The sequence below is a fragment of the Nansenia antarctica genome (genome assembly GCF_963989245.1).
Source record: "Nansenia antarctica genome assembly, chromosome: 4".
Lineage (NCBI taxonomy): Eukaryota > Metazoa > Chordata > Actinopteri > Argentiniformes > Microstomatidae > Nansenia > Nansenia antarctica.
Genome location: NC_137689.1, coordinates 69,154,987 through 69,166,867, shown reverse-complemented (window position 1 = coordinate 69,166,867; position 11,881 = coordinate 69,154,987). Strand labels below are relative to the sequence as shown.

The following is an 11,881-nucleotide window of genomic DNA, read 5'->3' as shown; positions in this document are numbered from 1 at the left end:
GATCCTAGCGTTGTTGAAGTGCTAACTGTCTTTTTATTGTTGTGTAGACATTTCTTTCTGCTCTGGAGATCTCTGGAGATTTATTAAAGCAGGCAGGGGAGGGGATTGGTCAGAGGGAGGGTTCCACAAGAGGGAGAAAAAAAGCCCAGCGGATTGGCCTGTTCCTGCTCTGGGGCACCCTGAGTTGCTCTCTGATTGGCCCAGAGCTGCTGCTTCCCCCTGCGTCACCCTTACTACTGAAGACATTTCTAACTGAATCTCTAATACTGCTTTTGTCATGACTGGACTATGAATTAGGAAAAAACAGTAGCAGTTCTGCAAAGGTAGGAGGGTTAAGCCTCTGCTGCTTTTAGTGAGCTTTAGAATGTAGCTGCTTTTTACGGCGACTCTGATGTTATTGATCGTTGTCACACTCAGTGCAGCTTAAAGGTGCAGTCTGCAGCAGTCTGTTTCCCTAAAAGCAACTGTGGGTTTGAGCTTACTACCGTACAAACATTTGGCCCAGATAAACGGTTATGTTCTCCCAAGATCCTCCACCTCCAATGGTTTTAGGAACAGTTGCAGGTTCAGTGCTTTGAACTTGAGATGGGTTACAGATTGCACCTTTAAGTCCTTAGACCGCAAAACTGTCCATACATGTTTCAGATAGGAAGGAAAGCATTGGCCTAGACCAGATCATCCTCTTTGCCATAGTTTGTTCTCAGCAAGGACAAACATTTTTATGCAAAGTTCAGTGTTCACACCTTCTCATTCTCCTTCGTTAGGCCTCGTACCTCATGTTTGACGACTCGTCTATATTTTCATTGGTGAGTCATCATGGTCATATTTTCTTTAGGTCATCATTTTCATTTCTTTTTTCTTTTTATATATTCACTGATGATTTCCTGGAATGAAAAAGAGCAGTCATCCTCATGTTTCATGATACTGTATGAGTTGCATTGATGTGTTCCCATTCCCTTGTGCTTTAATACACTGGGCTTGAATCACTGTCATTTAGTCAAGTGTTTGTACAAGCATGGCATTGCAGTGGTGTCATTGTTTCCCATTGGCCACTGGTTCTGTGTGTGTGTGACTGTGTGTGTGTGTGACTGTGTGTGTGTGTGTGTGGAATGGAATGGAATGGACTTTATTTGTCATTGCTACAGTACAGGTACCAAACAACAAAATTTAGGAGGTGTGTGTGTGTGTGTGTGTGTGTGTCTCTTAAAGACTACAAATCCCAGCAATCCTTATCTTGAGGAGCATCATTCGTAGATGTGAGCTTGAATGAATGATGATTCACCATCTTGGGGGTTTATTAATGGATCATCACATGGTAGGGATGGGGCTTATTAGTGGAACGTCACATGGCAGGGATGAGACTTAGTGACTGCTCTATACGGGTGGGATCCTAACTTGAGATCCGGAGATTCTGACCTCTAACCCTGACCCTCCACCATCTAACTTGAGATCTGGACGCTTAACTCAATAGGAAATGTTCCCAATGATGAGTTAGGATTCTACCCTTGTATGACCAGGAGCGAAGCCACCCCCCCTCCACCTAAATACAGGGCATGTTTCTTTTTGAAGTGATCAAGTTATGTATCGCCTCCTTACTTCCTTTCTTTCTCTCTATCCTCTTTAACAAGTACAATTAAGGGAAATGTAGTCTTTTCATCTTCTCCCAGGTTATCTTCATGCTTCTCTCTCAGTAAAATAATCCCGTGGTTGTAGTTCTGTCGACTGTACTGAGGAAGGCCAGCGACGCTAAGGTATAGAGTGCTGTAGGATGGTGAGGACGAGTTACTGGTAATTATCTATGGCTGTCGTCTTGTCTAACTGACTCTTTGTCTCACTGGGTTAGTTATGGAGGAACCAGGGAAAGAATGGAGACAATAACATTTCAAACAAAACTATGTTTCTTAATGTATTTTTATTCAACAACAAAAAATGACAAAACCAAGACGAACAAACAATGAGTGATGTTTTCTAGCAGCTGGAAGTTTCATGTATTTTTTCTGTATTGGGGGTCGTTTAATTTATAATAAATAAAAAAATATTTGGCATTGCCTCACTGATTATTGTGTTTATTTGATGTTCGATTATTCATCTGCAATGTGTTTTTTTTAAGAGCTAGTTCTTATGAATTGTATTTCAACAGTCCCTCTGGTACTAACACATTCAGTATATATGTTACGGTACATGTGGGAAAACTAGGGTTAGGGTTAGGTGCTAGGGTGACTTGGTACATGCTGGCATGTCTAACCCTAACCTTATCCCTAGTTTTCCTACATGTACCGTATTCCATGTACCATAACATATACATATACAGTGAAAGGAAAACTGAAAATAGAAACCAAACAGACAACACATCCTACATGACAGTCTCTTACTGCACATCACATAAGACAAAACATATATGATCTACACATTGAATATTGCATCATCACTGTAGTCAATGAGCTCTTTCTGCATGCTGTCCACCCCATATCAACATACTGTACAAGGAAGGGAATCACACCGTCTGTCACAAGAGAGGTTGAAGATAGCATGGACACAATTAGCTCATACATTGGTACACATCGTCTAAGTTGTAAGCCCACAGAACTAGTTGCTAAATTAGTTTAGCCAGAGACTTTCTAAATGTTCTCTTTCTTTGAAAGAGGTTTAGGTTTTACCCCATATATGATGACACATGACTGGAACATTGAGGAATGTGGAAGGAGTCTTCAGGCTCATCTTTAACACAGTATGAGGAACCATGTTAGAACAGCTGACGACAGATGGGAGACTACACAGGAAGGAACACACAAGGGTAGACGCAATGTCCTTACCACAGGTGTCGTCATTCTAGCGAGACCCCCATCGCCTGAACTACAGTTTGATTTGATTCATCCAGGTTAGTCTCATTGAGATCAAATGCATGTTTCAACAGACACACCTGGTCCTGCTGGACACAGTAAGAAGCTCATATAGCCACAGAGCAGTGGAGGTAGAAATCAGAGGACAGGCTTATCATAATGCATTGATTACAATGAGCCCGGCTTCCGGTTTCTACCTCCACCAGCCTCAGATGATACAGAGGTGGAATGCTGTTGAGGATTTGTATGAGAAGAGCTCCAAGTACAGTGAGTCCATCTCCGTCCCTCACACAGGCTCTCCTCCCTGCTCATCGGCTGGGGCTGAGGGGTCCTGGTCCTGGTCTGGGGGCGGTGGCTGCTCCCCTGCATCACTCAGCTGGGCCCTGAACTCCTCTCTGGTCTGCCGGTTGGACTCCAAAAGTTCGTGTAGTTTGCCATTCAGAGAATCATTGCGATCCTCCAGGTCATCCAAGCAGGAGTTGATCTGATCCAGCATAGAGTTGATGGCTGCATACTCTGCCAAAGGGGGGACAGGATAACAGGACAAAGATGATGTAAATGAATAGCTAAATGTTTAAATTGACATGCAGGAGTAATCTCATTTGACAGGCTGGCAGCTTTACAGGACACAACAAGGCTGAAGTTAACTGTATGTATGCAAATGTAATATTTTCTGAATTACTTAAATCTCCGGGGGGACTACTTCTGAATAACATCTTGTTGCAGGGTTTAAATTGATTGACTGAAAAGATAAGGTAAGGCAACAAGTTAGCGGATGTTGGGTGATGATGTTACTCTCATTGAGAGACAAGAGTTCATCTTCCAGATTGCAAATATTAAGACGATGATCTTGACATACCTTCCCCGCTGAATTCGTCTTCATCGTCGATGATACCATCAATAATTGAAATGTTGGGATCTCCGTTTGGTCCAGACATATTGTTGTTGACGTTGAATGATCTTCCAAAGTTACAATGAATCAGACGGATGAGTGAACTGGTTAAGCTCTGTATCTGTGGTTGTAATAATCTGTGTAATTATCCACAGCCGATTACTTGTATTACATTACTATTATTTTTCATCAGCACATTTCTCAAATAATGTTGGATTGCTGCTGAAATCGCAGAGTAGTCAAATACAGTATAGCAGGACTCAATTGCATTTTGTTTGACATCTAACACCACTGTCAGCTGACTGAGGACAATATTGGAATAGGCTGTCCAACGAGATGCCTTAACGCAATATCCAAATAGATTTTCACTTTAGAAAAATACATCTAGATTTTGAATTCCATGAACTTGTAATAACTAGAAAACAGACATTCGTGCATATAGATAAACAAAAACAATGCGTCGCTTTAACCTTAGATACACGCCGGCTATGACGAACAATGTACAGTGCAGGCAGTTGTGTAGTCCACTCATCAGTTCATCATCATCATGTGATGGGGGTGGAAGATCTGTGCGATATCTGCGATATCTTTGTTAAAACCTTTGACCATCCCAATGTTTTCAATAAGAACATATTTAATGCAAACGTGTCGATATTGTCTTGATAGATAAACCATGTGTCTTTATTTTGGTTTGTCTCTGTCACCTGCCACCAGAGGATGCACATCGCTGTAATGAACACTAGATGGCGCCAATGATCAGATGAAACAGCAGGGCTAAAACAAACATCTGCGCAGGGTACCCACGTGGTGGATCCTACTACTACCAGCAGAGAGAAGGAGGAAGCTTGAAAATATATAGAACCTTTTAGCCTGTTTGTTTACTGTTTCTATGCCATGGAGGACCTTCCTGCAGAAATCAAAGCGTTCCTTCTAAATCACCCATTTCTTCAACTCACGGACGATGCTAAAAAGGTTAGTTAACTAGCTTTAATGAAGAGCTTTCCCTAAATGTTTTTCGCAAAATGTCAACCGAGCTAGCTAGAACAGCTAATGACAGCTGCACTTTCAAATCGGTCTCTGATTTGGGGTCCGAATGATGTAAACTACCGTGGTTATGTTATGTTGTGTTATGTCTTATATCAAGCTAATGCGACTGATTTTCGGTCCCTCTTTCTCACCCCTTTGCTTTGCTGCAGGTCAAATGCACGCTCACTCAACACGACTTGCCATGCAATCTGACAGAGCTCCAGAACTTCACTAAAGCGAAGAAATACCAGAAACTTAGCGCTGGTGCACAGTTCGACTACAGTCAATATGAGCCGCATTTGGTGCCTAGCACGAAACAACCGTAAGTAAAACCAATTAATCCATAGATCATTACAATGTTATTATGAACTGCAGTTATTCTAGTATCATGATAGTCTGGATGTTTTCACCAGGTCTGCTTTCATTGCACCCATCCTTGCTTGCATGACATTTCTGAATAGCTATGATTTCCATCAAAGTTAAAATCTCTTCTCTTAAAATGTAAACCCTACTACTGATTATTTAAAACAACCTTTTTTTACACTCTACTTTTTTCGCTGACATGATCCTATCAAATGATCTCTCTCTCTCTGAAGGGTAGATTGTTATGCATCTGAACGGTCGACATGTCAATCTAACGTGTTAATATCTGGTTTACAGAAACCATGTCTTCTGCAAGCTGACCCTCCGACACATCAACCGGCTGCCACACCATGTCCTGCGGCATGTCAACGGGAAACGGTTCAAGCGGGCGCTGGAGAAATGTCAGTACATTACATTTTACTACCCGTTTACATGACGTGACATTTGTCTAAGTAAGGGAGTCATCTATCCACACCCTACCCATGTCCTCTCTCCACCGTGTGTTATAGCAGTTGTGTTACAACAGTTTGTGTATTGATTTTATGCCACCTATCCGCTTATCCTCTTTGAAGGGTCTTCTTCGCCTTCAATTGTTGATGGGAGAGGATGTCATACCAGAGATGTTCTTATTTGATAGAGGCTTTGGAACGATACTACACATTTATCTTACCAATATAAGATACTGCACAAGCTGTCCGATCAGATATCTATGGTTTTTCAATAGATCAGATTATTGTATCCACGTGTAGGCCTATACAGTATAACATATTGTCTACGTTAATCTCTGCCCTAGATGAGGAGTGTAAGAAGCAGGGGGTGGCGTATGTGCCTGCCACCCTCCAAAAGAAGAAGCCCAGAGACAGAGGGCCAGAGGAGGGCGGTCGGGGGGGGCAGCACGCCAAGCGAGGAAGCGAGATGTGGGAGCCCGCTGACAGCGACGAGGCGGGCAGCGATTCAGAGGACAGCATGAGTGACCTCTATCCTCGTCAGTACCAAGTACCTCTCGCCATTCAACCTGTAACACACAAAGTAGTTATGGTGACTGACTGGATTTGAACCAGAGTCTCAAAAAGCACTACAAGACTGTGTTAGCCTGCAGAGCTTAAGCCTTATGTCTCAGCTTGTTCTGGCACATGCTGAACCACCTCTGTTACGGATGTCTGTTGGCTTTGTTTGTCTGTTGTGGTTCTGTTTATATTTGTAGTAATGGCAAGTAAGGGTTTTTGGAAGGTGACGAAGGTTTCTCTTTCCTTCCAGCAACGTTATTCTCATTGAAAAGCCCTGGGGAGGAGGAAGAGAAGGAGAAGGAGGAGAAGGAGGAGGAGGATGACTTTCAAACTGATGGTGATGAAGATGGGATGGAGGTTGATAAACAGGAACCAGCTGTGTCACAGAAGCGCAAGAAGGTCAGCAGGCTTCACCCCTACTGCACTGTCAATCTAGTCATGTGACAGCAGCTGGTGAAACCGGGAACAAGTCGCCAACCTACGGACCATTCAGACTTTTATTCTGAAAAATGTAAATCCATTTCAGCGTTGTTGAAAATCAATGTACAGAGCCCCCCTGGGGTCACATGGTAGAAAACAATTATTTGATGTGTGAATCCATTCCCTCGGTTTAGTAATTCGTTCCCTCGGTTTAGTAATTCGTTAGGGTTAGGGTTAGGCCCTACGAGCCAGAACGATCGCAAGGATTAGGGTTAGGGTTAGAATCCTTGCGATCGTTCTGGCTCGTAGGGCCTAACCCTAACCATAACCCTAACCCTAACAAATTACTAAACCGAGGGAACGGATTACTAAACCGAGGGAACAGATTTACTAAATCGAGGGAACGGATTCACACATCAAATTATTTTTTTCTACCATGTGACCCCAGGGGGGCTCCGTATCAATGACAAACTTGCTAATCAAGCAAAAATATTGCAATGCATGAATGGATTCGCTGAGTAATCCCCACTACTACCTAGTTAGTATAGAGTAGTGGGGATTACTCACCGAATCTATTGCATTGCAATGTTTTGGCTCGACTAGCGGGTGTGTCATTTTATTTTCAACAACGCTGACATTTATTTACATTTTTCTGAATAAAAGTCAGAACATTTTGATCGGTTGGTGACTTGTTCCCGGTTTTATCAGCTGCTGTCACATTTGAAATGAATTGATATTCATTCAAAACTTTTATTGCAAGTATGTGCATGATTACAGCATTGTTTGATCTGTTTGATTGTTTCCTTGTTTGTTGTACGCTCTCATGACGGGTAGCACCCTTGGCCCAGCTTATGTGTTAATGTTCTACAGCTGAAAATAGTAAAGGGGCACATCACCTATTTTGAACCAGTGTGTATTTTAAAACAGTGAAGAAGAAGAAAAAAAGGATGCGAAGAAAAGGTCCTGAGGCAATTAAACTATGTGTTCCCTACAGGTCCAGGGAGGTGGCTTCCAGAAGAAGTTCAAGAACCACCACGGGAAAAGAAAAGGATTTAAGAAAAGTGGAAAAGTTACAAATGGAAAATAAAAAAAATACTATATTTCTCTGTTTGTTTGTATGTTGTTTCTGTGTTATGCTGTCATTCTTAGAAATGGTTGATGTAACTGTTATTACTGTGATTCATTTGTGAATGGAAAGGCTGTCTTACTGTTAATATCATGACCCAGGAAATCATCGTAGACTTCAGGAGGAAAAAGTCTGAGATCCAGCCCCTGCTCATCGACGGAGAGAGCGTGGAGAGAGTCTCAACCCTCCGATTCCTGGGGATGCACATGCGGGATGACCTGACCTGGAAGGACAACACAAAAGCCACCATCAAGAAGGCACAACAGCGGCTATACACCCTGAGAGTCCTCAGGAAGGAACACAGCAAGCAGGAGATACTGGTGACCTTCTACCGCGGCGCAGTGGAGAGCATCCTCACCTACGGCATCTGCAACTGGTTCTCCAGCTGCACAACAGCGGAGAGAAATGCGCTACAGAGAGTCGTGAGAACAGCACAGAAGATCACCGGCGCCCCCCTCCCCTCTCTGGAAGAGCTGTACAACACACGCTGTCTCAGGAAGGCCTCCAAGATCTCCAGGGACCCGACCCACCCTGGGTACGAACACTTTACCAGGCTGCCCTCGAAAAGGCGGTTCAGGACCCTGGCCGCAAGGACAAACAGACTGAAGAACAGCTTCTACCACAGGGCCGTCCAGGCCCTGAACACAGCAAAGACCTAGGTTCTGGGCCCTGGACAGTCTGGACGGATTGATGGCAGCTGCTGGACTGAAAAAAATCAGGTGTAGTGCTGAGGCACAAACATGTACATTTCAAGCCTGCAAACTGCGACACTTTAAATAAATGTGAAATAACACTATTGTGCAATATGACAACCCTAGTCGTCTATCTGTACAGTATAGTATAGTGGATAGTGTACATAGCCTTTATTTATGTAAACCAGCTCCTTCCCTTCTTGTGATTTTTTTTTACAGTTTTTTTTTCTTCCTTTTTCCCCTAACACCAGGGGAGCCACCCCTCCTAAATGTCGTTGTTTGGTACCTGTACTGTAGCAATGACAATAAAGACCATTCATTCATTCATTCATGGGAGAGAAAGTGGATTCTGTGCGTCTAATCAACGCAAATGATAAAGAGTTTGCATAAAAATGCATATTCCTGATATACAGTGTTCCATACACTGGCGGTGCAAATGTTGGAATCTAACTTCGAAGATTGTAAAGTTCATCATCGCATCATACTTTCCCATCTTTGATATCTTGGAAGGACTGATGATTGAAAATGTCATCTTGGGATCTTGTTCTTGCTCTAACATCTTTGCTGCGAGCGCCTGTCGCTCTGATGATGACGTATTACGTAAGCTGATGTGGGAGGAGGAAGACAGCTCACCACATGTCCTATGCATCTTTACAGATCGTAATTTTCATCGTTTCACAAAGTATACGTTGTCAAATACACTTGGGTAAGTGTGGATGTGTTTTTCTTGCGTATGGTTTAAATAATGATTTATTTCCGATGCATGTTTGTTGTTTTTCCTTCCTCTGGTCGAAACGTCAACAAACATGGGGGAGGGAACCACACAAAGAAGGGAGCCGCTTCCCCTTTTGTAAATTGTAGATATATACTGCGTACCCGTTATGTTTGTATGTTTTTTGTTTTGTAGTGTTCTGTAAATATAATTACGCAAATTGTGTTCGTTTATAATATCTGCGTGTATCGGAGACTATCCGTCTCCCACCGTTTGGATTGAATTGATAGTAACGGTAGGTTATGCGTGACTATGTTTAGACCGTAAAGAGTCTTGACAGCATGACTTGATTGTGACTATATACACTTTTAGTGGAGGAGTCGAGACTTTAAATCTCTCTAGATGAGGTGTTTGAGGATTTGAACGATTAAACATTTAGTTTGTATATGGTGCATGAATTTAACATATGTCGCTGCCAGGCATGTGTGATCTCCGATAATAATAATAATAATATTTGTATAGCGCTTTTCCTGCAAACGTTGCAGCTCAAAGTGCTAGATGGCTAAACTGTTGTTTCTTCTGTTTCTCTCCTGTTAGAAGAGAGCCAGCGACACCGGACACGGATCTTGTGTCCCAACCCAGCTGTTCACCATGGCAACGTCATCCCCAAGGTTCAGATGGTGTGACTGTCGTAAACATAAGGTTCCTGTCAAAGACACCCATGAGCTGTGCCTCCACTGTCTGGGTTTACAGCATGCCAAGGAGGCCGTGCTGGAGTATGGAAAGTGCCCCCACTGCGCCAAGATGGACTGGAGCACCTGTATCAACCGCCTAACTAAGGTCCAGGAAGTGATGCACCGAGAGAGCCAGCAGAGGAAGCACGACGCGGCCAAGTCTGAAGTTAAACCCAAGCCTGAGACCACCTCAGCCCCCATCAAAGAACCCAAACCTGAGTCTGACCCCCACCCGATCCCCATCATGATGCCCCCCACTCGGCTCCTCACACCCGCCCCTGCCCATTCCTCCTCCATGCCCGTGATCCTCACCATCCTCTCCCCGCCCCCAGCCCAGACAGTAGCCAATCCCGGCAACACGAAGGGGACCTTCCAATCCCAGCTGGCCATTCAGCAGTCAGCGGACTCAACCCCATCCGTGAGCCACTCCGGTTCCTCTCATTTGCTGACCTCCAGCTCCCGCAAAAAAAGACACCATCTTCCGTCCACGTGCCACTCGCGCTGCTCCAAGCGCACCAAGCGGAGCCGCGGCGGCGGACACCGGCGCAGACGCTCCCCCTCCCCCTCGTCTTCCTCCCCTTACTGGTCCTCTGATGAGGACTCGTGCTGCGCCTCCGGCCCGGGGAGGAGGGCCCGGGGGGGGTCCCAGCGGCGGGGGAGGTCGGAGGCCAGGCACGAGGAGCTGGTGGAGGTGGTTCAGCAGAGGATGGAGGCCCAGCAACAGGCCGTCCAGCACCAGTGGGCCGTTCTGGAGAAGCGCATCGAGGCTCTGGAGAGGAGAGGTGTCGCAGAGGCGGTTGTATCTTACCCAATCCCTATTCTTGCCCAAACCGTACGTCTTAACGCCTCTGTCCCTCAGGCGTCCACTTCCTCTCAGGAGGCGGAGCCGGCCGACGTGTTTGGCTCGGTGGGTGAGCAGCTGGTGACTGAGTCCATCTCCCTTGCCAGTGTGAAGCAAGAAGAAGAGCCTTCCTCCATCTCTCCGGCCTCCAGGCCTCTCAGCAACGGAGAGGAGGAAGGGGACAGGGAGGACGCTTCCCCGTCAGCTGAGATACTGGACACTGAGGAGCTCCAGAGCCTCATAGCCAGAGCTGCGGAGTACCTCGGCATAGATTTCCCCAACACGCCTGGCAGCCCCGGGTCACCACATCCCACCATGGTACCTGAGTTTGAAGACCTGGTCCAGAGCAGTTGGCCCAACCCGGCCAGCTCCAAGCCCTACAGGGAGCTGTTCTCCAAGATGTACAGGCTCCACGACTGCCAGTCTCCGGCCTACGACCAGATGCCCCAGGTCAACTGCTTCATGTCGGCCATCTTCCAGGCGGTGAAGCCCACGGAGAACAAGGAGCCGTCGGCGCTGGCGGAGCGATGGCATTTCACGGAGACCCTGTTGGAGAGGATGTACCAAACTGCCGGTATGCTCGCCAAGACGGCCAACTACCTGCGCTACCTGTCGGACTACCAGGGAAGGCTGTTGGTGGAGATCACGGAGGACCGCCCGGCCCTTCGCTTTGTGGCTGTCCTGAACGAGCTGAAGCTCATCGGTCAGTTTACCCTCCAGCTGTCCTCGCACCAGGCGGAACTCTCCGGAAGGGTGATGTCGGCCTCTGTGGCGGTCCGACGGCAGGTCTGGATGGCCAAGACCAACTACACAGACTCGCTGAAAGCCACTGTGGCTGATCTTCCGTTTGCGTTGACTCATACTTATGGGGTCAGCTCAGCACCCAGCTCGACTGGAACAGTGCACAAAGTCAAACAGGAGCCGTCATAGTGACTAGACACTTCTGTGAAGCCGACTGAAAAGGGAGAGAAAAATACATCTTGTGTGAAATGACCTGTGCCAAATTTGGTTGAGGCCACTAAATGTTTGACTTTTTTAATTATTTTATTTTTAAGTAGGCTATTTAGATTTTGTTTAATTTGTAGACAGGCAGGTAGTGAAATATGATCTGTCTACATAGTTTATTTGCACTCTAGTTCAACAAACCTTTGAATGAAGTGTTGTTTTCTCTTCAAGTTATTTTGCTACTGTACAAAAATAACTGATATACATATCTAGACTAAATCAC

General features: G+C 45.3%; 2 protein-coding genes across 2 annotated transcripts; one reads left to right on the top strand and one right to left on the bottom strand.

The window, feature by feature from the left end:
- Nucleotides 1–36: 36 nt before the first annotated feature.
- Nucleotides 37–3,994, bottom strand: bbln (bublin coiled coil protein). Its single transcript, XM_080530343.1, has 2 exons — nt 3,700–3,994; nt 37–3,356 (listed from the first exon to the last, which is right to left on the bottom strand). Exons 1-2 carry the CDS (start codon nt 3,776–3,778, stop codon nt 3,127–3,129), a joined length of 309 nt encoding a protein of 102 aa, XP_080386469.1. The 5' UTR covers nt 3,779–3,994; the 3' UTR covers nt 37–3,126.
- A 553-nt stretch (nt 3,995–4,547) lies between these two features.
- surf2 (surfeit 2) lies at nt 4,548–7,635 on the top strand (the record flags this gene model as incomplete). Its single annotated transcript, XM_080528733.1, has 6 exons — nt 4,548–4,704; nt 4,929–5,080; nt 5,419–5,522; nt 5,915–6,106; nt 6,379–6,527; nt 7,543–7,635. The coding sequence occupies exons 1-6, from the start codon at nt 4,627–4,629 to the stop codon at nt 7,633–7,635; spliced, it is 768 nt and encodes a 255-aa protein (XP_080384859.1). The 5' UTR covers nt 4,548–4,626.
- Nucleotides 7,636–11,881: the final 4,246 nt, after the last annotated feature.

Excerpts from the sequence above, each read along its gene's own strand:
- bbln (XM_080530343.1), bottom strand. The coding sequence starts at position 3,778 with ATGTCTGGACCAAACGGAGATCCCAACATTTCAATTATTGATGGTATC. Across the intron at positions 3,357-3,699 it reads AGACGAATTCAGCGGGGAAG|AGTATGCAGCCATCAACTCT; the intron begins GTATGTCAAGAT and ends CCCCTTTGGCAG.